This window comes from Eucalyptus grandis, chromosome 4 (assembly GCF_016545825.1).
Source record: "Eucalyptus grandis isolate ANBG69807.140 chromosome 4, ASM1654582v1, whole genome shotgun sequence".
In the NCBI taxonomy this organism is placed as follows: domain Eukaryota; kingdom Viridiplantae; phylum Streptophyta; class Magnoliopsida; order Myrtales; family Myrtaceae; genus Eucalyptus; species Eucalyptus grandis.
In genome coordinates, this window is record NC_052615.1 from 31831168 (window position 1) to 31856529 (window position 25362).

General features: G+C 42.7%; 3 protein-coding genes, 1 long non-coding RNA gene and 1 pseudogene across 9 annotated transcripts; 2 read left to right on the forward strand and 3 right to left on the reverse strand.

Moving 5' to 3' along the window:
• Positions 1-913: 913 nt before the first annotated feature.
• On the forward strand, positions 914-4954 carry LOC120292678 (histone-lysine N-methyltransferase, H3 lysine-9 specific SUVH4-like). The gene is made up of 3 exons (XM_039310978.1): positions 914-1150; positions 4031-4264; positions 4592-4954. The coding sequence occupies exons 1-3, from the start codon at positions 929-931 to the stop codon at positions 4703-4705; spliced, it is 570 nt and encodes a 189-aa protein (XP_039166912.1). The 5' UTR covers positions 914-928; the 3' UTR covers positions 4706-4954.
• A 212-nt stretch (positions 4955-5166) lies between these two features.
• LOC104441864 (histone-lysine N-methyltransferase, H3 lysine-9 specific SUVH6) lies at positions 5167-8367 on the forward strand. 6 transcript variants are annotated; one of them, XR_005550283.1, is made up of 8 exons: positions 5167-5303; positions 5389-5846; positions 6027-6099; positions 6186-6289; positions 6978-7132; positions 7209-7305; positions 7756-7833; positions 7914-8358. XR_005550283.1 is itself a non-coding variant. In XM_010055109.3 (6 exons), the coding sequence occupies exons 2-5, from the start codon at positions 5841-5843 to the stop codon at positions 7790-7792; spliced, it is 357 nt and encodes a 118-aa protein (XP_010053411.1). In that variant the 5' UTR covers positions 5167-5303; positions 5389-5840; the 3' UTR covers positions 7793-7833; positions 7914-8367. The 6 variants fall into 6 exon arrangements, 2 of the variants coding, with proteins under 2 accessions (XP_010053411.1, XP_039166911.1); XR_005550284.1 differs by having other exon boundaries at positions 6225-6289; XR_005550285.1 differs by having other exon boundaries at positions 5389-5586.
• Positions 8368-9173: 806 nt separating this feature from the next.
• Positions 9174-11671, reverse strand: LOC104441863 (annotated as a pseudogene).
• A 407-nt stretch (positions 11672-12078) lies between these two features.
• On the reverse strand, positions 12079-20357 carry LOC104443157. The gene is made up of 9 exons (XM_039310889.1): positions 20323-20357; positions 20194-20263; positions 19688-19769; positions 19403-19467; positions 14417-14659; positions 13684-14376; positions 13393-13569; positions 12235-12393; positions 12079-12110 (listed from the first exon to the last, which is right to left on the reverse strand). Exons 1-8 carry the CDS (start codon positions 20355-20357, stop codon positions 12256-12258), a joined length of 1503 nt encoding a protein of 500 aa, XP_039166823.1. The 3' UTR covers positions 12079-12110; positions 12235-12255.
• A 534-nt stretch (positions 20358-20891) lies between these two features.
• Positions 20892-21421, reverse strand: LOC120292679. The gene is made up of 2 exons (XR_005550286.1): positions 21053-21421; positions 20892-20940 (listed from the first exon to the last, which is right to left on the reverse strand). It is a non-coding gene; the product is annotated as an uncharacterized LOC120292679 (long non-coding RNA).
• Positions 21422-25362: the final 3941 nt, after the last annotated feature.

Here is a 25362-nt window from a genome sequence, read left to right on the forward strand (position 1 = left end):
TGAGCACGCAAAAGAGCGAAAGTCAAAAAAGAGGAAGGAAGTTCTTGCACGTCCGTTGTCTCTCCCTCATTAATGCATGCGCATGCACGCACAAATTCGGCGGACGTGCGGACTCTAGAGGAACCCTTAGAGAAGCAAAATGAGCCCATGAAATAATATTATATAATATGCTCTCTCAAGTGTGGGTTGTCAGGAGAAGCAATGAGAAATTGGCTGAAGGAGGAAGCAAATAACAAACAAGAAAAGTCAAAAGTTGTGGCTATCCTATAGAAGGGAGAGACAAGTAGCCGTATAAGAAACCCCAAGCATGCAGAAGAAAGAAGAATCCATGAACGTGCATTTTCTTCCCCTCATTAATGCCTGCACATGCACGCATGAATGGGGGACGTGAAAATTCTACAGACGCATGCAAAAAGATGGGCTGACATTTTATAATACTTTCCTTCCTAGAGAGCAAATCGGAGAAAATATTGGGTGGGTTTAACCCAACACGTAGGCGGTGGGTTAAACCATTCAGGGGTTGACACGTGGCGCCACGTTGGCGAGGGTGTCAGGCGTTCAAAATTCGCGCGGGCTGTGTGGGGCCCACCACTCTGACGCTCCCTGCTCTGCGACGCCTGCGCCCCCTGTCGAATCATCCTCTCTCTCCTCTCTCTCTCTCTCCCCCTTCTCCGTTCCGTTCCGTTGCGTGCAGGGGAGAACAAAAAGTCGCATCTCTCTCTCCATTCTCGCGCACAGCTGCTTCTCTTCCCCTCCTCTGCTCTCTCTCTCCCATTCTCGCCGACGAGCCATCTCTCCCATTCTCGACTCCGACGCCCCCTCAAGCCGGTTGCCTCCGTCGCCCCGACTCCGACGCCGACGCCGCCGCCTCCGCCTCCGCCCCGACGCCCTCTCGTGACTCCGACGCTCCTCAAGGCGGTTGCCTCCGATGCCGCCTCCGCCTCCGCCTCCGCCCCAACGCCCTCTCGCGACTCCGTTGCCCCCGACTCCGACGCCGACGCCCACCTCCGCCTCCGCCTCAGCCGACGCCCTTTCCACCTCCGCCGAAACCTCGACCGATCGTTCGGCTGCGGACTCTGCTCATATCTCACAGCGTCCTCGTCAGGTCGATGTTTGCCGCACCGCCGTTCACCAGATGAGCGGTCACCAGGTCTCTCTCCGTCCCCCCCCGTCCCGCTAATCTAGCTCCTTTACGTCTCTTCTCGTTTTTTTGGTCCGTGTCTATCCGTGTGTTTATCTCCAGCCGATGGCGTTGGAGGAGAGATTCTAGTTTCTCTGGCTTTGCTTTAGTGTTCCTTGATTCTGTTGGGGACGCCCGTTTTCGAGAACGGGTTGCCTTTGTAAGTGAACCGTAGTTGAGAAGTTTAAACTAGTTGAACTTGAAGATTTGTAGCAGAGTTCTGAATTTGGCCATCGTGTGTTCGATTAGAAATAGGTTATTGACCACGATGATGGGATGCCTCGAGTAAGGATAAAATGTAACGTGGCACCTTTTTGGATCATTGGTAACTTGATACTCTAAACGTCTTTCGGTTGTAAATCCATCTATACCGTTCATGTATGTATGGTGTCTCCTTCTGAATCATCTATCAAGGTTTCGTTTGCTTCATTAAAACACGCGAGTCGCATCACAATAGGAGAAGGGGTCCTCTTATGGAAACAAATAAATCCGAGCACAAGTGGTTGGCATTTAAGTTTAGATTCCTTTAACAGCACTAAGGATTATCTTACAAGCGTCTGATACTACAGGGAATGCAACGCACCTATAAAGTAACAAAGACCTGCAGAAGTGCTATTTCGCCTATTTGAGAAGTACATGGCCTCTGATTGAGTTGAAAAAATATACATACTCTGATCATTTTCTAAATGGTCCAAAGTACAATGGGTGTTTTGAAATTTCACTTTCTTAGCGATGCCTGCGTTACATGACATGACTGCCAACCCCGATGGGAATAAAACCTTACTCCTAGTTTTGTTGATTTTCCGCTTGATATTAGCAGACTTTAATGAGACCTGTTATTGTTGAATGATTGATTGAATTCATGTGCCTGTCAAACTTTGCTTCTCTCTCCTTGGTAGTTATTGTCAACTACATCATATTGAATGTGCTAGATGAGTCCCAGGTACACTAGGTGACAGTGAGATTCTGCTGTTTGAGCATCTACATGTGATCTCATCTCAAGTTCTTGAGAAAGAAAGGAAATTCATAAAGCATTTATGATTGTTCTACATCAATGTGAATATTGCAGAGGCGGATGAATTAAATTAGAAATGCTGAGCATGATCTACATCGAGTTGAAAAAGGCTATTACTTGAAGAGCATGTATGTCATTGTATCATAGTCATTAAACTAATGTCCAAAAAGAGTATGTGATAAGTAAGCACTGGTATAAATAGAAATTTTTTTCAAGCTACCCATTAAGTTCACATTAAATATTAAAATTAGATGAAGTACAAAAGAAAATAGAAAGACCTAACTGAAGTAGAAGACAGTCCTGTCAATAGCATGATTTAGAACAAGTCTGTTCATGTTCTCACATGAAATTCAAAGCATTCAAAAAGTGTCCTCTTCATATTTTTGGGTTAAAAAAGAAAAAAGAGAACACTCTTTGGCCTTACAGCATATGTCAACATCTCACAGTCATACTTGTCTTCTTATCATTGGCCTTATACATCTCAGTGTCCATAACTAACTCTCATTGACTAGGAAAATCGTCTAGATACCCGTTCTGCTTCAAGCATTTTGTTAAGTCATTACCTGTATTTTAGTTTCAGCAATCCAAGTCCTTGGACTTCTGTTATCCGTGGAATAATCTACTGTCCAATTGCTGTGAGAACCTGTAATGTATCTATTTCTGTGTGGTAGCCTAGGAGTTCAAAGGGATGTTGTATGATTGTCTATTTTCACAAACGCATTCAGTATGGGGACATATCATTGTTACAAAAGATGCGGCGCTTGTTTGGAAGTATTGTGGATTGCAAGGAGATTATGGACATTTTTATTTTTCTTACACACAAGAAAAAATCAATGATGTATTTAAATTATCTTCTCAGTTTACTGAGAACTTTTTAATAATTTCAACATCTATCTATACTAACAATATCAAAATACTCATGTAATTCTTTTCTCATGTGTATATAGAAGAAACCATACTACAACATTTGATAATTTACATATCAGACTTTCAGCCTCATAGATTTCTTTTATTGCTTACATATATCATCTTTAATCTCCATTGAGCTCTTAAAGAGCTGGGACATTGGTTTGTCTTTTCTCAATCTGTAGGCGTTAATTACTCCTTTTTGAGCTTTACCTTCTACGCTGTGCAGACTTATTCCGAGTCTCGGGGGCACAATTTTACATTAAATGCCACATGCATGTGCGGACGTGAGTGTTCCACTAAAGAACTGTGCCATCGTTTTGATGAAGAGATACCTGAAAGTGCTAGGCAACCTTCAGTCTACCCTAGGAATTTTGTAGAGTTTTGCTCATACAAGGCAATGAATGCGGCAACAAAGCTCCTGATTCCTCTTCGCCTGATGTAGCATGAGTAATAGGTAGAGATGGTTGGTGACAAAGCTGGAGGCATTTGTTCATCTAGTTTTATTAAGTGACTGTTTGTTTTTCATGTGGAATTTAGTCCCAATGTCACTCATTATTAGCCCGTGCATATTAGTAGTAGGATTATGTCATTTTACTCATAAACGATAATGATTGGGATATTTTATTTCCTTAGGATATAGGGTTAATTAGTGTAGGTGTCAATTTGAGATGGAAATTGCTATTAAAAGTTTTGAAATAGATGAGCGTTGACGTTGTAGAGAACAGCCGAAATCACTGTCAAATGCATTTTTCTATACAAGATCTATACACTGCTTTGTAGTATTTTCTTCTTAGACTGAAAGTTGAAAAAAAGGAAAAGCATGTAACTGTGTGAAAGCTAACTCGAAGTCACTGTCAAATGCATTTTTCTGTCAAGAACAGCCGAAATGTGACTTCATGTTTCTCATATTTCTCATCCATGATCAGAGGAGGTCACGAGATGCATCCTCTGGGACAGCTGATCAGGTGGAAAAGCATGATGAACAGAAATCTGAGGTCCCAGAGTTCTGCATTGATGCTGGTTCAGCTGGAAACATTGCCAGGTTTATCAATCATAGCTGCGAGCCCAATCTATTTGTCCAATGTGTATTAAGTTCCCACCAAGACATTAAGCTGGCTAGGGTGGTTCTATTTGCAGCTGATAACATACCACCATTGCAGGTAATTCATTTTTCTCTTGTGATGCACTCTTCGCTTGGTAGCTATAGACTTAATTAAATATATTCAGCAGCACTGTGTCAAGTCGTAGCTCTCTCTGTCTGTACTTATGTGTGCGCTTACGAGATATAGGTGCATGCACATAGCTGCTAGTCTGAAAGCCTTGCTTATTCATGAAACTGACTGCTTTTATTTTAGTAAACTTTTGCTGATAGATTTGTTGAAAGTGTGGACCACTGGTTCTCGCTAATTTTGAGGAACTGACATCTTTTAAGCGGGTTTGTTCTGGTTCTTCTCAGCATGACTGACTCCCAGTTATTTCGTCTGTAGGAGCTTACGTATGACTATGGCTATGCGCTTGATAGTGTTTTTGGCCCTGATGGAAAGGTGAAAAGAATGCCATGCTACTGTGGTGCAGCTGATTGTACGAAGCGCTTGTTCTAAAACATTAAAACATTCGAAGTGCTTGTTCCACCTTCTGTGGTTCTTATGCTTTTCTTAGCCAAGCAAATTTTGTGGTAATGTGCTATTGCGTAAGCTTGTCTGTTCCTGTAATCTTGTCACTGCCGTGACAGGTTTGATACAGTAGGTTAGATTCTATAGCCAGAAACGGAGAGGGAAAGCAAATAGGTTCTGTTGTGAAAATCAAAGAAGTGCACGTCGTTTGTCGGCTAAGGAAGTTTTGTGTATTTAGGATCTGTCATTTTCCCGTGTTACGATACTTTGGGCTTTGATTGCCCACTATATCTGCAAATGAAAATTCAGGGGTGAGAGGGGAAGCAACAAAAGTGCTTTTCCCTCACTAAAAAGACTTGGTTTTGTAGAACCTGTGCGGTTGATTTCTTATATTGTGAGCCCTTTGGTTTCCTTTCAAGTCACTCACGCCATGCGGTCACTTCGAGTGTCAAGTGCCTTGCTGCTTCCATCAAGTGGTCCTGGCTGAATTATCTTCCGGGGAAGACAACTAGGCTTGTGAAATCTCATGCCTGACAGCACAATTTTGCATGACACTTCTGACCTGCATGTCAAGAGAAAACGCAAGGTAATTCTGATGCTTCTGAGAGCAGAGTATTGTCATCACTTTTTGATATAGATTTAGGGTGACCAAAAATGTCATTTTGTTGCAGATTGAAGAAGCCCATGGGTTAACAAGATTGATGAGCAGTGTCCACCATCCTTTCACTACATACCTCATAGCCTCGCTTTCTCTAGTGCTTCTATCAATTTCTCCCTTTCTGAGATCGGAAATGAGAATTGCTGTTCAAATTGTTATGGTGACTGCCTGCCTTGTCCAGTACCCTGTGCTTGTGCATGTGCAAATGGGGGTGAGTTTATATACACTGTGAAAGGTCTTGTAAAGGAAGCTTTTTTGTTGAAGTGTATTTCTGTCAATCGCGACCCTAAAAAGAGCCACCACTTATATTGTTGGGAATGCCCTCTAGAAAAGTCAAAAGATAACAACATTTTAGAACCGTATACGGGCCACCTGAAGAGAAAATTTATCAAACAGTGCTGGAGAAAGTGTGGTTGTGGTAAACATTGTGGCAATCGAGTGGTGCAGCGGGGCATAAGTTATAATATGCAGGTAAAGAATTGTTTTCGTGTTATTTTAAAGCTTTTGCCTGTTGTAGCTCTACTGTCATATTTGGACCTTGTGGTGGTTATCATTCTTAAAAGTGTTCCAGTTACTACTGCAGTGAGTGACTTTGTTTCGGAACCCTTAAGCTTAAGCCTGTACTCTTTTGTGACTGATTTTGTCCTTTAGGTGTTTATGACGCCTGAAGGAAAAGGGTGGGGTCTGCAAGCACTGGATGAACTGCCTAAAGGTGCATTTGTATGTGAGTACATAGGTGAAATATTAACCATCAAGGAAATGCATGAGCGAAATTTGAAGAAGGGTGACACTGCGAAACGTACTTATCAGGTGCTCCTTGATTCTGATTGGAGCTCCATGTGTGTGAAGGATGATGAAGCTCTTTGTTTGGATTCAACGACCTTTGGAAACATTGCTAGGTTTATCAACCATAGGTATTTGTTTGTTTTGAGAAGTAGCATTCTTATGTTTATTTGGTTTTTGAGCTCTTAGATTGTTATTGCATCTGCCTTTAAGATGGAAATTCCTCAATATTGGATGGTTTAATTCGTAAACGTAGCTCCTGGCAGAAAGTTCACTTTTTAAGCATAAGTCCTTTGGTCTAAAGCTTTGAGAATCCAACTTTCAGCTGCGCATTGCAAGCTTATCTCCTAAAACAGCATAAAAATTCAAGACACCTGGAAAGGATTTCCCTATTCATTCATCGTAGAACTCATGTATTAAACCTGGTGAAACTGAGTTATTTGCTTTGTCATCTGGTACTGCTATTGTTTCCTGAGGGACTGTAGAAAGCAGACCTTGACTCTTCTCTTTCAAACGACCATCCCTTGGTCAAGAGAATCAAGTTACCTCCATACCTTCACTGAGATATCTCACACATTTTATGTTTTTTAAATTGCTTATCAAAAAGAAAACATTCAGATTTTTGGCCACTGTATGTGTTATTTCGAATTGCATGATCTCTGTGATTTAATTGTGTAAAGTACAATTTGAGATGGAAATTGCTATTAAAAGTTTTGAAATAGATGAGCGTTGACGTTGCAGAGATGAATTCTAAATGCCCCCAACTGCAATGCATGAGCTTAAAGCTTTGAGTCATAATAACTTCCCATTTTGATATAGGTCAAAGTTCTCAACAAACTTGCTTCAACTCGAGCTTCAGGAGTAGGTAGCGGCAGCAGAGTCTTGACAGATTTGGTAGAGGGTCTAGAAGAAGCAGCCGTTGCTGTAGAATTGAGGTTGAAGATCAACCAGAGTCATCCGGACTTAAAGGGAGGGTACGTGGTTTCTTGGTTTCTAGCAATGTCGTTTTCTTTTTCCTTCTCTAAGATCCTGATAGTGTAGAGGTTACAGATCTTTCTGAGACTATGGAGAGGCAGTGTTGAAGCACTTGGAGAACTCTATTGATTTGGACCCAAAGCTTCAGAAAGCTCCAGTAAATTATAAAGGAGTAAGTTTTGAATCGATGAAGTTATTCTTAATAGATTGGACCTCATCATTTCAGCAGCTATTTATATTGTGTATTATCGTGTTCATATGCTGAGGAGACAAGTTAATGCTCTAATTCTCAATTAAAGTACATAAGTTTTGAATGCTCTTGGGGATGGGAGCAAGAAGGAGAGTTAAACGTCACAATGGAGTCCATGTTGGTTCTTGATTTGTATCTACAAGAGGAGTCAAAATTATAGTCCACAATGAGTTGAGCAAAATGCTGTGTGCTTACCAAAATAATATCTGAACTAGTGACCTCAGAGGAGTATTTTACTATAAAGTAAATGCAGGTCCATCATGCTATCTAGTTAATTCCTCCCTTCTTTTCTCCCTGAATAGCGCAAGACACTGGGTGAGCTTTGCATTTTGCATGTGATGCTGATCTCTAGTCTGATTGCTGCTTAAACAGGTCCGGGTATCTGGGTTTGGAGGATGGTTCCTTCTGAGGCTCTCGCTTTATGATCCTGTTCTTCCTCTTAACATTGAGGTAGAGGAATCTCTTACACAAGCTACCATAAAAATGATTTTATTGAATTAAGAATTCAAATCAAAATTTATCTGCTGTAGGCACCAACTCATGATGACGCTGTAAAACTTGGACTTGCTGTGCTTGGGGCTATTAAGGAGTTTGCAGCTTTGGATACATCCGCTTTAGACAAGTTTGTTCAAGTATCATGAGCCGATGATGCAGAGCGCTTTGGTACAAGTATCTTTCGGCACATTAGACTAGCAGTTAAAGTTGGCTTTGGCGTCTACCTCTGTACAGTACGTATAATCAGTGCGTCAATCTCTGATGCTGAGGAGGTTCATTTTCCAGATGGTTTTGGTCACAGGCACTCAAAATAGTACTTGATGGCTATGTTTACTTTAGTTTTTACTTATGTTCCATGTATGCAACAGGGATGTTCTGATAAATAAGAAACGTTCTTCGACTACAGAATTTGTCGGAGGGATGTTTGAAGTTGTGATGCAACTAGTTTTTCTCGTTTTTATAATGTTCGATTAATTTTGATTGCGCGTATCTCCTGATCATTGTTCTTTACATGGAATGTACATTTTCTGTGCTTAAATGTTGTGATGTTTCCCAAAGACATCCCACGCATCTAATGTTTGTAATGATGAAGACTCATATTGGATGTCTTGATGAACTGACCTAAATCTCTTGCGTCCGACAACTCTGGCTCACGTCCCGTTTCTTTCTGGTTCATGAAACTATTTTCTGAGCGTGAACTTAGTATTTGGGAGGTGGAACAGAGGCTGTCTCTTCCAAGATACTGATTACTTGCCCCGCTGTTGATCTAATATTGAGGTCAAGTGCCATGTACCTCGCCAAATGGGGATCACATCCTCTGAGATTGTAGGCTATGTCAGAAAGAGTCGAGAGTTTATTGCGGTTCACAGTGCAAAGGTTTTTTAGTTTCGTCTCTCTTTTACTTTGTAGTGATGGCTGATGATAGCAATGAGGTTCCGCATGATGAAAGCCACCGCATGAACAAGACTATTATTGTACTTCAGCAAAACATACCGAAGCAGAAATTCCAGGAGTTGTCATGTGTGGAATCTCTGCTACTACACATGACAGTCTTCCTACCCATTGTTTACTGTTCTTGACATTAGACAATGCCGCCTTATTGCATACTCCAGGGATTCTTTGGATGTTAATGTTCATTCAATGGATTGGGTCTATAAATGATTACCTTATTGTATTCTGAAAAATCAAAATGAGGAGAAACATGAAATTCATGAGAGCCACTATAAGGACTTAATGGGAAAAAATAACTATGGGGGGAGAGGGAGGAGAAACATGAATCCTGGATCGAGGCAAAGTATTCACCTTCTTAACTTGTATGAATTTATTGGAAAAGAGCATTTGATTCAGGCAAAAAGCAACATAATAAAGTACAGAACCTCCTCTCAGCACCACTTGATTATCGTTCCGCTGTAGCTCAATACTACTACAAAACACGAATGTCACAGCCAAAATCGCAGAGCAAGACTTGCAAATCATGCTCAGCGGCTATGAATGATGAAAGACATACATATGTAGTACCATAACTCACACCCACATTACAACTTGAGGAAAACGAACTCCTCAATTGCAGAGATGTCCCCGATCCTCTTCAGAGTCTCCTTGCTGGGCTGGTCATCAACTCCAATTGCCATCACGGCTTGCTTTCGCAGTGCAATCCTACCAACGCTCATGAAACTGACATTGACATTCTCTTCTCCCAAAATGGTTCCTACTGTGCCAATCATACCTGGCTGATCAACTTGCCTGCACAATATGATGCTTCCCTCCAAGCTCACATCCACTTCGAAAGATCCCACCTTTGTGAGATGTGGGATCCCATCCTTCACCCGCCCCTCAACCGTGATCTCCCAGAATCTGAAATGGCGCTGGCAAATCTTGATTCCACATTTGCAATCTGAACCTGGACATACTCAAGAGGACTCTCTGGTGAACCATCTAAGATGACCCGCTCCTCTGTTATTCTTAGTCCTCTCTGCTAAGCAGTAAAATCTGCATTGACCAAGTTCACAAAGACATCGAATATGGGTTCAATTATACCCTTAGTAATCATAGCACGGAGTAGTCTAGTGTCGAGATCATCAGGTGCTCTTGCAGAAGCATATGTCACTTTTATGGTTTTTACACCACTCCCACCCCCAACTAATTGAACGGCCAATCTCCCAAGCTTCTCAGCAAGTACAACAAATGGTTTCAGCTCTGTAAGAACCTGCAGCCAAAAAGGAAATGTATAAAGAACTCAACATTTATGTTACTCAAGCATATCTTGAGCCAAGTTCTGCCTTCTGGATCTTAAAAAAAGCACCCTCAGCCATCAAAATCGTCATTACAGTCATCCAGAGTTACTTGTCTATCACACCACATTATTGACCCACTTCCTAAAGGAATCGACCAAGGGGAAGCATCTCTTACAGTCTTCAAAAGCTCACTTCCTCTGCTCATCTTGTACTGAGAGGAAGCTGGATTTGGGCCAAAGCCAAACATCAACGAAATTAAACAATTGTATACATATCGGATGATTCCAATCAACCACCTCAGTAAAAAATGTTTGCCAGAAAAGATCAAACTTCTACTGAGCACTGACAATCATTCTCCTCCACGGTACATATCAAACAATTGGGCCAGCATATTTTACGGTCCTCAAAATCTCACTTCCTCTATTCATCTCATACAAAGAGGAAGCTGGATTTGGGCCAAAGCCAAACATCAATGAAATTAAACAATTGTACACATATCAGAAAATTGCAATTGATCGCCTCAGAACAAATCTTTGCCAAAAAAAAGATCAAACTTCTAGAGAGCACCCATACTCATTCTCCTCCAAATCACACATCAAGCAAGTTCCATCACAACAATTATGCATCAGAGCCCAAGCCATGATGAGATATGTCAAATACTGAGAGCACATATATTGAAGATTGAGAGGAAACAGATTGGAGGATAAAAAGTTAGAAATAGACCAAGAGATGCCAAACAGCCAAGTTGTAGAAAAAGTTCTTGATACCTCAGCAGGAACCATCGGCGCATTGACAGCAGTAGCAGCCAACTCTCCTTTTAGAGCTCCAATGACAGCTTCAGCAATTTCAATAGCCACTCCTTCCTGGCATGTCAAGTGACCGTTTTATATGCTTTCTAATAATATAGAGAAAGTTAAAGTTGGGTAAACTGTAACTGTTCACAAACCTGAGCTTCTGTGGTACTGGCTCCAAGGTGTGGGGTCACCGTGACCCTCTCGTGTCGTACCAACTTGCTGTCCTTCGCTGGTGGCTCCTCTGTGAAGACATCAAGTGCCGCCTGCAACAAGGCTAGTATGTGCTTCACCTCCCAAGGCAACAAGAAGGAAACTCAACATTTCAGATATGAGATAGCAATACCTGAGCAACAGTTCCAGCATCCAATGCCCTCACAAGAGCTTCTTCATCAATCACTCCTCCACGAGCAACATTGACAATTCGAACTCCTTTCTTCATCTTTGCAAAAGTCTCATCATTGAGAACCTTTGATGTAGCAGGTGTCAGGGGCATGTGTAATGAAATGAAATCTGCAGTTGCTATGGCTTCATCAAAGCCCACAAGTTCCACCCCACCGCGCGTGCTCGATCTGCGGGGGCATAAGGGTCATGTGCAATCACATGCATACCAAGACCTTTGGCACGACGTGCGACTTCTGATCCAACCTTTCCAAAACCCATAATGGCAAGCGTTTTCCCAACAAGGGACACACCCACATATTTGTTTCTTTGCCACTTTCCTGCATCAAGCAAAACAACCATATGTCAAAGACCAACATCGGTATAGCCTTAAGAAAATGTTGGCAACTCATTTTGTCCCCTATAAAACTTAAGCATTGACATAACTAAGGAGGCAAAATCCAAAAACCCGTGCATCTCCTACCAATAGTAGCATGACAAGCTGCTTTAGCTCTTGTTTACTGATTGCACAACTCAATTATTCTTCTAGTTTTGCTTTATGGTATGATGTTGAGCAAACATGCATAGTGGTTGAAATTGCTATTCATATTGATCGTGCAGTGCCAAAGGTCAATTCCTTATCTCTAAAGACTTGAAGGCAACCCCTTGCTTGCAGCGGCCAATTCCATCAGCTCCAGCTGTTCATCCTCCATAAGCTCCATGGATTCCTCGGCAATTCTGCGAGCAGTGGCCTTCTCCACTGCAGCTTTTCGTCTCTCTTCTTCTTTTTCTTGACGAAGCTCTTCTTTTGTCTCTTTTTCTCCGCCTTCCAAACAAAAAAACCAGAGAAGTTGGTAAAGAAAAGAGAAAAGAAGAGATGCTACTTAACCAATCAAATAAAGCAAAAGAAACTAACTAGTGAAAATGCAATATCAAGCTCAAATACTTACCTTAGATTCTTTCTGCAAATACTACTCCTGTCGCTCTGATTCTCGCCTTTGCTCACGTAGCAATCTCTCCTCTCTCTGCTGTTCACGCATCAACCTTTCTTCTTCCTTCCTTATTTCATGATCAAATCTTTCCATCTCTTTCCTCATTCGTTCCTCAGACTGCAATAGAAAAATACAGGATATCAGTACATACCAAAGTTTTCTCCACAAAGCTCACATATCCTTAACACTCAGCACAACTCTTCAAAAGGAAAAGGAGGAAAAGTGAGGGACAGGGAAAGAAAATCAGTCAATGTCCAAAGTTTTCTCTCGATCTTCTTCACATTAACAGGTTTCAGTATCCTCTGTTTTCTGCACCCACTCTCATTCCATCCACTTTCCTTCATTTCGCAAACAAAGACTAAAGAGAGAATCGAGCCAAAAGGAAACTCCTTTTGTCCCTTGTCACACTTTCATTGAGAACTCATGACGATCGGCGACCCAATGTGAAGGAAGATGGAAAGTATGATGACGAAAACAATGCCGAATACCTCCAATAAAACTCCAACATTCATGCAGAGAATATCCACTTAGGTTTAGTGCGATGGTTAATCTTTCTTTGTTTAATATCAGTTCTAAATGTGACCTTGTAAGCAAAGAAGGTTGTTATCTTTAAACGAAATCAATGTCATGAGTTCCCACCCATTGTAAAACAAGGAAGTAGGTACATCGACTGAGCTCTAGTCAGTATGACAGTTGTCCTCCACGAATCAATCGAACAAGAATGCACACTAAACCACAGCGCCAATGAATCGCCAAGTCACACAGATTTGATAATGCAGGCTACCTTTCCTAATACATAACATGAGGAGGCAATTATATTGTTGATGCAGGGAATGACCTCTTAGTAAGACCAAGAAAAGGCTGCAGCGAATGAACGATAGAAAATGCTGGATCAGCGGAGATTGACTAATCAATGTGTGATATTCACTAATCGACCATATATAATAGAAAACTTCCCAGGGCAAAACTCTGTCAACATCCACGGCCATGTACCGTTCCAAGTGATTCACAAAACACACACCTCTCTCATTCTTCCTTCTTATAGCCAGCACGGAAGTAGACTCCATGCTATTTATTTGATACATGTACAAGCACGAATGTCAGCTAAAAGGTTACCTTTATACCCAGTAGTGCCATTAACTGAAAAATGAACTCTGGGTGACCAGGCCAAGCCGCTCCTGTGACCAAGTTTCCATCGGTGAAGCAGCGATTGATTGGATCAGGTTCTAACCATGTGGCACCGGCTAGTACCACGTCGAGCTTCACAACAGGATATGCTGTACATTTCTTCCCCTGCAACAATTCACGATGAATACACCGGTTATACCCTGATGATCTCAAGATACAATAACACAGAATGCCATTCAACTTCAGAAAATTTTCATGTCAAATACAGGAAGACAATACCTGTGTATCAGTGGATGCGTTATCTAGGAAGCAAATTTTCTCAAATTCAGACTTAACAAAACTAGGATGACCAAGAGAAGTGGCAAGCAGCGCCCAGGCTTCCATAGCACTTTCTGCACTAGAGAAAAGAGTTTTCATCTCCTCCGACTTCTTTTCATCCAATGATGATACGTCTGATGAGACTGCAAGATTCTCACTCTTAGAATACACAGAATCATCACTTTTCATTTTATTATCATTCTTTTCCATAGAACGCGCTTCCTTATTTAGCCGAGAAACTGCCGCAGTCAAAACCATCAATGCCCCCAAAACAGAATCAGTTTGCTGCAACAAATCTTGTGTCACTTTTTTTATATCCGGAATTGAAGACTGAATTGCACTTCTTAGAAGTGGCCCGCTCTCTGCGGAATCATCAATATCTTGTCTACTCGGCGTTGCAAGCCCAGATTCAACGTAAGCTTTTTCTGCAACTTTCCGGGATTGTATGCCAATCTTATTTAGTACATCAAAACCATCCCATTTTACATTCTCAGGGACAGGAAGACCAAGTTTCTGTACAACCTTCTGATTGATAACATCTGCAAAGTTCTTCCAGAAATGTTTGTCAAACTGTATGGATTCACCAACTAGCATTTTTTCTCCATTAGCATTCTCAAATCCAGTTGAATCAGGGGAAGACTCAACAACAATGTTCTCTTCATTCAGTCTCTGGTCATTCAGCAATGGCATTGACCGATTCCCCTTCTGCTACATATTTACCACTATTTAAAAGCTTATCCTTCCAAGGATATGTCTCATTAAAGGATTTCAACTGCCCAAAAGCATATTCAACAAACTGCCGAGCCAGCACACTATCAGACCCAACAATTGATTTCAAAGTAGACTCAAACCCATTTTGCCTGAGGAACTCTGAAACAAATGGGAGCTTCCACCACTTCTTTCCCTCATCAATTTCATCAAAACTTTTATATCTAACCTGAAACAGCATCACCAGTGAGCTTGCTCATTTTTCCGGCATAACACGCAGAAGGACGATAACTGGTATCTTAGTAAAGCATGGAAAGAAATCCACAATAATGAAACCAAGGTTAGAATTCTCATAAATGGAATTCAGATACTCATCACCAATTTTGCCTGGTTCAGATAGGATTCTCTGTTGTGATGATGGGCGACGATCGAACAAAATATAGACGGAAGAAAAAAATAAATCGGACACCGGATTTACGTGGTTCGATCGTAAAGACCTACGTCCACGGGGAGAGCGGCGGCGAATTTCACTATAGATCAAGCGATACAGGAGATTACACACTCAAGTCACTCAAACACTCTCTCGGTGTTTCCCAAACCCCAATTTAACCCCAAACCCAAGTCACGACACAAAATTATCACACAAGCTCAAAAACAAACGCTGAAAAAGAACTCCTTCTCTTGATCGCGCTTCAGCTTGAAGATATGCAGCTCCTTCTTTTCTCTCGTACGGGTGCAATAGCAACACCCCGAAAAGAAGACCTTTTCGTAGCTTCCTTGGATGACTTCTACGTAGGGTTTTGGTCGGCAATTTTTCAAAAGCCCTCCAGAAGAAAATCTGCATAATATTTACTTTTATACATGGGTGTGCAGGACGTGCCAAAGAAGGAAATCGTGCGCCCAAGCTTGGGCCCACCTACGCTCCGCTCCGTGCTTCGCTGAACGTGTGTGTGTGCCCAGAGTCAACACTTTGACTCTGGGCCCACCCATTCATTCACATGCAGACGGAATCCACGAGTAAATTCGTTTCTCATACCCACGGCCGGATTCCTTTTTTTTTTTTTTTTTTTTCAACTTTATTTCCTCTTCAGTAATTCCTTCGCAAGTCCACCAAATTTTGCGTTTTAGCAAACGCTCAAACTCGAGTCATATTTAACAATCTCCACCTTGGCTCGATGTTTGAGCCAAATTACAATCGCTTCGTAAAAATTCAAATTCTGCTGCTACTTTCCCATAGCCCCCGATGGGCTCAACCGCCACGATATTATCCAAGTTCAAGCATCGCTGAACTTCGCCATAACCGAGGATCTCATCGAATACCAACTCCACATGCACCTTTAATCGCTCCGCAAGGATTTTCGACGTAACCTCCCTAACTGCGGATAAAGCAAAACCATTATTGCATCCATATCTATCAGGAGATCGAACACGTACCTTGTTAATTTCAGCAGTTACAGCAACCGTTGGCTCTATAAGCTCCACCTCGCTATAAGCACCATCCGTGTCGATTACTTTGCTAGTACCTGTACTCGCTACCTCAGGAGTTTCTGGTTGCAACTCCACCTCAAGCTGAACACCATTCAGATCCGTATTAATATTGCTATAATCACTCCTAGCTAGAAGTACTTGAGACTCATCAAGGGTAACTTCTCTGCTGTTAACAGGTGAATTTATATCTGGGCACCACAACTATCGCCCCACTCACCTTGTGCATAGCCATGGAATATGCACCTTGCCCTCCCATCAAGCTTACCATCACTCACTCGAAAATAACATGGGCAACCAAACATTCCAAGAATAGAATAATCAGCAACGTTACCTGACCACACTTCTTTAGGAGTCCGCCATTTAATAGCAGTTGATGGGGATCTATTCACTGGGTAGCTTACATGTACTTAGCACATCGCTAGGATTCTCCTAGCAATACCAAAGACTAGAGAAAATTTTTCGGGCCATCTCTAGTAATGTTCTGCTCATCAATTCTGCAAATTGTTGTGATTTACTAGCACTAGTGCGGTGTTTCACTATGCTATCTTTCATGCAGAATTTATTTGTTAGCTCTGAGCAAAACTCCATGCTATTGTCAGTCCGCACATGCTTGATCGACTTACCGGTCTCCGTCTCGATCAAAGCTCTTGATTGCGAGATCCTGACATCAGCATTAAACTTGTGCCTTGGCACAAACACCCAGGTCTTCCTCGAGCAGTCAATAGACTCTCGAACAGATGCATCCGACGTCTTCGCAGCGAAATTTATCACTGTCTCACCTTAAAGTTTATACAGGCCATCGTGCTTGATTCCTTTCATTATCACCAGGGCACCTCGAACAATCTTCAGAACTCCACCTTTTGAAGAATACCTGCAACCAGCTGAATCTAGGGCACCCAAGGAAATTAAGTTCTTTTCCAATTCTGAACATGCCTCACTCCAGGTCAATGTCCTCACGATACCATCATGCATTCTGATTTTAATATCACCAACACCCACAACATCGCACTCAGCGTTGTTCCCTAACTGAACTTTACCATTACCCGTGCACTGATAAGTGATAAACCAATTTCTATTTGGTGTGACATGAAAAGAACAACCAGAATCCATAATCCATCCATCAAACAATGAATAATCAGTGACAGACAAGACATAATCAGCATTATCCGCTACAGCTGCAACATTATCTCGTAGAATCAACCATAATTCCCTTACCCTTCTCATTCTTCAGCTTAAGGCAATCCCTTCTAAGATGCCCCCTCTTGCCACAGCTCCAACAGACAACATTAGCAGTCCTAGATTGACTACGTCTGTTCATATTAGTACTACCATTACCCACACGTATTACAGCTCTTCCTCTATTTTCACCTACTAGAGCAGTAGATGCAGATTCGCCAGATTCTCTTCTACGAATGTCCTCACTTAGAATCAAATCTCGAACCCCATCAAACGTCAAACTTGTTGACCCGGAGGAATTACTAACAGCAAAGAGAATCTGGTAGTATTCCAACTATCGTGCAATGAGGATAATAGAATCAAAGCACATACCTCATCTTCAAAATCAATCTCAACCAACTCAATTGACTAACAATCACATTGAATTCATTGATATGATCTGCAACTGACGCACCTTCTTTCATCTTCAAGTTAAATAGACGTCGCATCAAACAGACCTTGTTGATCGCAGAGGGCTTCTCATACATATCCGACAGGGCTTGCATCAAATCGCGTGGTCTTCTCCTTCAGATGTTAAATGCGACGTTACGAGCCAACGTCGCCCGAATAACACCCATAGCTCGTCTATCCAGCAAATCCCAATCATCTTGCTTCATCGTCGCTGGTTTCTCCCCGGACAAGGGCAAGTGCAGGTTTCATCGATAAAGATAATCTTCAATCTGCATCTTCCGAAACTAAAATCCTTCCCATCAAATTGCGCGATTCTCACTTTTACTTCTTCTGTCGCCATCGATTCGCTTCAACTCAGCCAAGCCTGGCTCTGATACCACTTGTTGCGATGGGGCGAGCGATCGAACAAAATATAGACGGAAGAAGAAAAATAAATCAGACACCAGATTTACGTGGTTCAGTCGTAAAGACCTACGTCCACGGGGAGAGCAGCAGCGAATTTCACTATAGATCAAGCGATACAAGGAGATTACACACTCAAGTCACTCAAACACTCTCTCGGTGTTTCCCAAACCCCAATTTAACCCCAAACCCAAGTCACGACACAAAATTATCACACAAGCTCAAAAACAAACGCTGAAAAAGAACTCCTTCTCTTGATCGCGCTTCAGCTTGAAGATATGCAGCTCCTTCTTTTCTCTCGTACGGGTGCAATAGCAACACCCCGAAAAGAAGACCTTTTCGTAGCTTCCTTGGATGACTTCTACGTAGGATTTTGGTCGGCAATTTTTCAGAAGCCCTCCAGAAGAAAATCTGCATAATATTTACTTTTATACGTGGGTGTGCAGGACGTGCCAAAGAAGGAAATCGTGCGCCCAAGCTTGGGCCCACCTACGCTCCGCTCCGTGCTTCGCTGAACGTGTGTGTGCCCAGAGTCAACACTTTGACTCTGGGCCCACCCATGCATTCACATGCAGACGGAATCCACGAGTAAATTCGTTTCTCATACCCACGGCCGGATTCCTTTTTTTTTTTTTTTTTTTTTTCAACTTTATTTCCTCTTCAGTAATTCCTTCACGAGTCCACCAAATTTTGCGTTTTAGCAAACGCTCAAACTCGAGTCATATTTAACATTCTCTAATATTCCTACCAAAGTCCAATAGTGGAAATATTTTTTCTCCTAGCATTATTGTCTGATTTCTGAAAGATTGTTATTAAACTTGTTTATTAGTAGTTCTTATTCACACTTCATACATGTGAGACAATATACAAGCACTGCGTGTTTGTGTCATATGCATCTCAGTAGATACTCGATTTTGACATACAAGATCGAATGGACAAACAACCCCCATGATTGATTCAATGTCTTTGAAACAGATAAGAGGTTTACTTTGTATTTCAATGTCATCTTTTCCACCAATATAATAAAGCAAGTTTAGCCTATTGGAAAGGGCTGAGCTGGAGTGTGTGCAGACTTAGATGTCCAGGGTTCATAGCGTATTGGTGTAAACTGGTTCTTCAAGCATCTAAGATTTACCCAGCGACTGTTTCATAATAACAAAAGAGAAACGATGTTACAACATCTTGGAGAAAGCTCTTATACAGTAATTGCCAGGTACTCAAATAAGCAAACGTTAATAAAAAGCTCTTGCTAATGCTCAATGATTCACAGATAGATGCTGGAAGCTACAGGCCTAAACGAAAACTCTACCTTCTAATTGGAACTTCTCTTGAACAATTACAAATCATATATAGATGTTTATTTCAAGAAGTCAAGAGTCTTCAAACAGAAATCCTAATCGTCCTTTTAAGAGAGCTTCCAACTATGTGATTGATATAAAAATGTTTCCACACTTACCTCTAACTGTATCTTCCCTCCACCACCCATTCCTTCTAATTCCACAACCATTTCATGTGAATCTCCTGGAAACAGACATGCTCATCAAGAAAAAGTACAATTTCCATATGATAGTCATTTCATCCATTGCCAAGGTCATAGAGTATCAAATAATGTTTCACAGGAGAAAAACTGATCTGGTATATTGCTCATTTATTTGACTTCTGAACCACCAAACTAAACCACCACCAGCATTGCACAATAAAGTTCAAAATACAAATCGACAACAAATTCAATGATTCTCACCATCACACAGAAGCTCCAAACAGATTCCTGCATTGCCCATTCGCTTGTGTGGAGTTACCAAGTTTGCATCCCAAGCTGCCACCTAGCATCCACACCACAGTGAACAACAAAAAGATCAACAATTATTCAGCTTCAGTTCATGCATTTAAGGATAGCTGTATCCATTTGCTGAGCGCCAAAATTAGCAAGGACTTGTACCCAAAAAAAACAAAATGGTGGAGTTGCTTGCTTCGTGTTATGTTAATGCAAGATATATGGCACAATCAACTTGGGATTGTATCAAATAAGGCAACAAATGAGCAAATCTCCTTAGCATGTAAAGAGGAGTCCAAAATTGATGCAGCAGTTGGCCCCCTCAAAATGGCGTTCATTCATTTATTACAAAAGTAGCATCACATATTTTTAGGATAAGTCCTTCCTAAACATGCCAGCAATTCGGTCTCCAGTTAGTCCACAGATGCAAAGTGGAAAGGAAGTAATGGATACCACTCTGGTAGAGGCTTAACCTGGAGGTTTTTAGTCGAAGGGAGCTTAATGTTAAAAGTGAATTCCTCATTCCATGTTGGCTCTTTCTTCCTGTCAGCAAATTTGATTGACAAATAAAGTTGCAATAAGTCTGTAAATCCAGAGTAAACTTAATTTTTCCTCCATATGCATCATATGCTCTCATCTCCTGTATTCTGTGTACAGCAGATAAACTAAATTGCAATTAGCCAATGTAAAAAGAGCTAAAGATTATTGCTTCAGAAGCTTCAGCAAAATTGTTTTGCAGAAACTGATGGGGAATGCTAATAATATGTCTTATCATTTAGGTCATCATGCGAGAAGCACAAAAAATAATTAGTAGCTGATAAATATTGTATTTCTCATTTTAAAAGTGAAAGCACCCTTTAACATTTTAAGGGAAGGAATTCCATAGCCTGCACCAACTTAATATAACCGCTCCTTGAGTACGGCTTTGTCAACTTGGGAAATTACATGGGCCGTGTGGGGTATTTTAGAGAGGAACTGCTAGCTACGTTTAGTAAAGAAGTGTGGAAATAAGTACTTGTGGTCTATGCGGCTGCTAGAACTGCATAAACTCCCAGAATTTCCGTGGCAATGAAAGTGCCGTTTACAAAATTTTTAGTTTTTCCCTTGCATACACAAGTTTCCATGTATGCCAAAATACTCTATAAGGTGGTAGGATAAAGTAAAGGAAGTACCTTGACAATAAGTAGACACCCCATTGGACCAGTTACAGCTCGGATGCCCTGAAATATATACAATAGAGCAAAATGAATCTCATAGACAAGGAGACAAAACATAAAGCAAGAGATCCATGACATTTTCCTTGTTTAGTCATATAATCATGAGAAAACATACAGCTAGAACAGCATCAACTGGTGGAGAAGCAAAAACATCACCACATATTGCAGCTGCTAGCATCCCTTCACCCACGAATCCAGAATGAGCTGGCTCATGGCCGCTACCGCCAACTGACAAAGAAATAGCATAGATCATTGAACTGGAGATTCTTATGCATAAATCATGGCCCGCTGTTGAAGTCCATCACTTTCCTTCTAAATGATTGAACTGTAAATGAATTAATTGGGTAGATGAAGTAGAAGCTGTGGGGAATGAGGAGTTGCGAACAGATCAACGGTTTCTAAATGAGAGGTAAAAAAAGTGTTTCTGAATATAGAAACATTGGCAGGAACTGAAAGATAACAACCATATCACGCTGATGCCATGGACATCACCGACAAAATAAGAATTCAAGAAATTCAATGCGCACAATTAGATTCTAAAACATTAACATAGAAATGCAGGGAAGACAACATTAACCTGATATAACGACGACCTTGTCATATGTAGCAGGCGAAATATCAGCCCGCAACACGACCTTCACCTGCATTTCCACCAATAGGATTGGAATGGTCGTGTGAGTTACCGAATAAACTGTAAGACTAATGAAAGAAGCATAAAAAAAAAAAAATTTACGAAAGGGCGTCGGGGCCGGAGGTGGCGTCGTCGGCATCGGAGTCGGGGGCGATGGAGGCAACGGCTTGAGGGGCGTCGGAGTCGGGGACGACGGAGGCAACCGGCTTGAGGGGCGTCGGAGTCGGGGACGACGGAGGCAACCGGCGGACCCGCAACACGACCTTGAGGGGCGGAGGCGGAGGCGGAGGCGGCGTCGTCGGAGTCGCGAGAGGGCGTCGGGGGCGGAGGCGGAAGCGGAGGCGGCGTCGTCGGCGGGGCGTCGAAGTCGAGAATAGAGAGAGAGAGCAGAGGAGGGGGAAGAGAAGCAGCTGTGCGACCTTTTGGTTCTCCTCCGCAACGGAACGGAACGGAGAAGGGAGAGAGAGAGAGAGAGAGAGAGAGAGAGAGGAGAGAGAGGACGATTCGACAGGGGCTCGGCGTCGCGAGGAGAGCGAGCGGGGAGCGTCGAGTGGTGGGCTCCACACGCAGCCCGCGCGAATTTTGAACGCCCGACACCCTCGCCAACGTGGCGCAACGTGTCGACCACTGAATGGTTTAACCCACCGCCTACGTGTTGGGTTAAACCCACCCAATATTTTCTCAGCAAATCGGCTGGAGAAGAAAGAAGTTCCTACACGTCCATTGTCTCACGCTCATTAATGCATGCACATGCATGCACACAATTCGGCGGACGTAAGGAGCCTCAAAGAAGCAAAATGAACTCATAAAATAATATAAAATAGGTGGATTGTCAGGCGGTGGCCACCATATTTGAAAAAAAAGAACCAAAACTTGAACAAGCAAGGAAAAGTTGCGGCTGCCTCCTGTTCACCTGTTGCCTATAAATAAGCGAGGAAAGGAGCAGAGAGAAGGGGGGAGGCATTCACTGGAGAGGTTTTGTGAGAGATTAAAAAAGGAAGAGATGCTCGTTAGAGAGAACCAAAAAAAATGAAGTCAGGGGGGAAGTAAAAGAGAGGACAAAAGAAAATTCATTCGAGAGGTCTGTAAGGGGAGCGAAAAAGAAAAAAATTCATTGTGAAGGGCTTCTCTTTCGGTCAGACGAGTGAAGGGAAGGGAGTGTGTCAGAGAAAAACCAAAAAGAATGTGAAGTCAGAGAGGGCAACAGAGAGAGAGAAAGGACGTGAGAGACAGAAAATAAAAGATTAAAAAGGGAGAGGATGTCTTCGGCCGAGGGGGTCATCTTCTTCGGGAGTTCCTTGCTCGCACGCCGGTAGCCACACCTCCACTTGTCCCTGCAACGCCCATCGCCAGAGTTCCGAGCCCCTGTCGTTGCACCCTGCCCGTCACCAACGCCTGCTGCCGCCGACTCCATCCTTCCGGCGATCTAAGGACGTAGACGCTGCAGCAACCCTCTGCTGCCTTCCTGCTCTCGGCGAGTTCCGAACGCCGTTGCCGCTGTAGTCCCGTGCCTCCGCTCGCCCGCCTCCTGCAGCTCGAGGCTTCGAGCGACGCCTGCAACTCCCCCACCGCAGCTGCTGTCTCGCGGTCGCCGGAGCTCCGAACACCGTCACTGTTGCAGCCCTCAGCCTGCTCATCGCCGCCCCACCGCAGCACCTTCATCCGTCTCCTGCAGCAACCCGCGCCCGACGCCAGCAGCCCGCGCCACCTTCGCCCGCCGGTCGCAGCGCATTTCCGCCCGTCTCTGAAACCAACCGCTGCTGCTCCTCTTCCCGCCCGTTCACGCCAGCAACCTGACGCCACGAGCTCCGCCGCTACTGCTGCAAACCCCCCGAACACGACCTGCAGAAGTACGCGAGCCTCCTCGCCGCACCACCGCGCCCGCTTGTCGTTCTGCATCACCGCTACACGAGCTCCCGATCTGCACCAACGCCTGGCGTCACTGCTCTCCACCGCCGCTCAATCCCTCGCGAGACGAGCAGCACCTCCGCAGCGGCTCGTCACTGCACCGCAGCACCTGCAACCCGGGACCCAGCGTCCAGAGCCCACGCCGACGCTGCCCTGAGCTGAAGACCAGCAACCCGCCACTGCTCTCCACCGCCGCTCAGTTCCTCCGAGCACCAGACGCCACGAGCGCCCGCTTCTACGCCTGCAGCCCGCGCCATCACTGCTGCTACGCCTCGTGCCCGACGCCCACAGCCAGCCTCCACCTCCGCCTCTGTCATCGACGACCAGCCGACGCCGCACCTCCACCTCCGCCGTGCGCCGCCTCGCCTGCTGTGCGCATCGACCCGCGACGACCCGGCACCTCTGACCGCCCGAAGCTTCATCGCCGTTGCCCTTGCCGTTCCGTCAATTGCCGAAGCTCCACCCCTTGCTGCCGCGCCTTCCTCTGCCCGACTCCGCTGCACGCCGTTGCAGCAGCCGCTCGAACCCGCCTAGCTCCGCCAGCCGCCGTCCCCTTCTGAGCGACACTACCACAGCAACTCGCTGCCTGCTCCGAGCTTGCTGTCCCTCGCCGGAGCTCCGACGACCGTGCCCACTGCCCACAGTCGCCCGTCGCAGCAGCAGCAGCCATCCCAGCCGTGAGCTGAGTCTCCATCGTGGTCCACAAAGCACCACCCATTAAGGCAAATTTGGAAAAAGTTCAAATTAGGTAGGTTTTTTTATTAGGTAGATCTATCTTATTTTATGTTATTTTATCTTTAATATTTCGTTTTTATGTTATGTTATTTTATGTTTTCGTTTCTTTATTTGAATTAGTTCTTGATGCATGTTTGAAAATCCCCGATGTACTACCTAATTCGCAACCGCACAATGATTTTTATTTCATCTATAAGGCTTTAGATAGAACAATTAATCACGCGGGAATAAAATTGATATTTTGATCTTTAAGGCTTAAGATCAATTTATTAATTTTATTAGCGAAACAACCATGGAGGATTTGATATCTTTTGATTGTTTTGTTTATCTCAAAAATACAAAAATTGCATTTGCATTTCATGTAGGTTAGAATTAAGTTTATTTCTTGTTTTATGGTTTGCATATTTAGAATAGGAATTTTATTTCGAATTAAAAAAAAGAAAAAAAAAAGAAAATCAAATCGATCAATTTAGGTTGCTAGTTTTAACTTAGGTTTCATGTTTAATTACTTGGCAATTTTTAATTTCGAAATTAATACAAAAACATAAAAAAAAAAAAATTAGAATTTTGGCACTCTTTGCATACCATTGCATTTTAGGGTAAAATTTCATAAGTTTAATTCTAGATAATAGTTTTAAATTTAAGAAATTTTTTAGATAGCTTGCATTTTAGTTAGGAATTTCTAAATTAGGATAACATTCTAGCTTAAATTAGGATTTGGTTTAACCTCATTCCTAATACAAATTAGATGACATTTTAATTTAGATAGATAATTCTCACTTTTTCTAATTCCGAATTTCATGAAAAAAAATAAAAAAAAATGTCTTAGAATAAATTAGTTTTATTTTCTAGGATAGATTGCATGCTTATTAAGAAAACAAAAAAACATCGCATTTGCATCATATAGTTAGGCCGTATTATCATGTCATATTATTCCATGTTAGATTAATAGTATGCATTGCATATTGCATGATTTTCATTAAATAAGAAAAAAAGAGAAATTGCGTGTTCATTAGAAATCATATTTAGACTGTCGATGTGAATTCTGATCTAACACTGCAGATGCTTTCGTTGCTATGAGGTAAGTCCTGCAATTTATTCATCGCTTTCTTGGGTGTTAAATTGGTGGTTTACGCACCCGCATGATTACC

Bases quoted from the DNA above. Each gene is read 5' to 3' on its own strand.
- LOC120292678 (XM_039310978.1), top strand. From the start codon at position 929: ATGCCGCCTCCGCCTCCGCCTCCGCCCCAACGCCCTCTCGCGACTCCG. The intron at 1,151-4,030 runs GTCTCTCTCCGT...ATCCATGATCAG, and splicing joins ACCAGATGAGCGGTCACCAG to AGGAGGTCACGAGATGCATC. The intron at 4,265-4,591 runs GTAATTCATTTT...TTTCGTCTGTAG, and splicing joins ATAACATACCACCATTGCAG to GAGCTTACGTATGACTATGG.
- LOC104441864 (XM_039310977.1), top strand. From the start codon at position 5,244: ATGCCTGACAGCACAATTTTGCATGACACTTCTGACCTGCATGTCAAG. The intron at 5,304-5,388 runs GTAATTCTGATG...ATTTTGTTGCAG, and splicing joins ATGTCAAGAGAAAACGCAAG to ATTGAAGAAGCCCATGGGTT. The intron at 6,186-6,977 runs GTGCTCCTTGAT...ATTTTGATATAG, and splicing joins CTGCGAAACGTACTTATCAG to GTCAAAGTTCTCAACAAACT.
- LOC104443157 (XM_039310889.1), bottom strand. From the start codon at position 20,357: ATGAGAGCATATGATGCATATGGAGGAAAAATTAA. The intron at 19,468-19,687 runs GTGAGAATCATT...GTCTGTTTCCAG, and splicing joins TTTGGAGCTTCTGTGTGATG to GAGATTCACATGAAATGGTT. The intron at 14,660-19,402 runs GTAAGTGTGGAA...ATGCTGTTTCAG, and splicing joins GAGGGAAGATACAGTTAGAG to GTTAGATATAAAAGTTTTGA.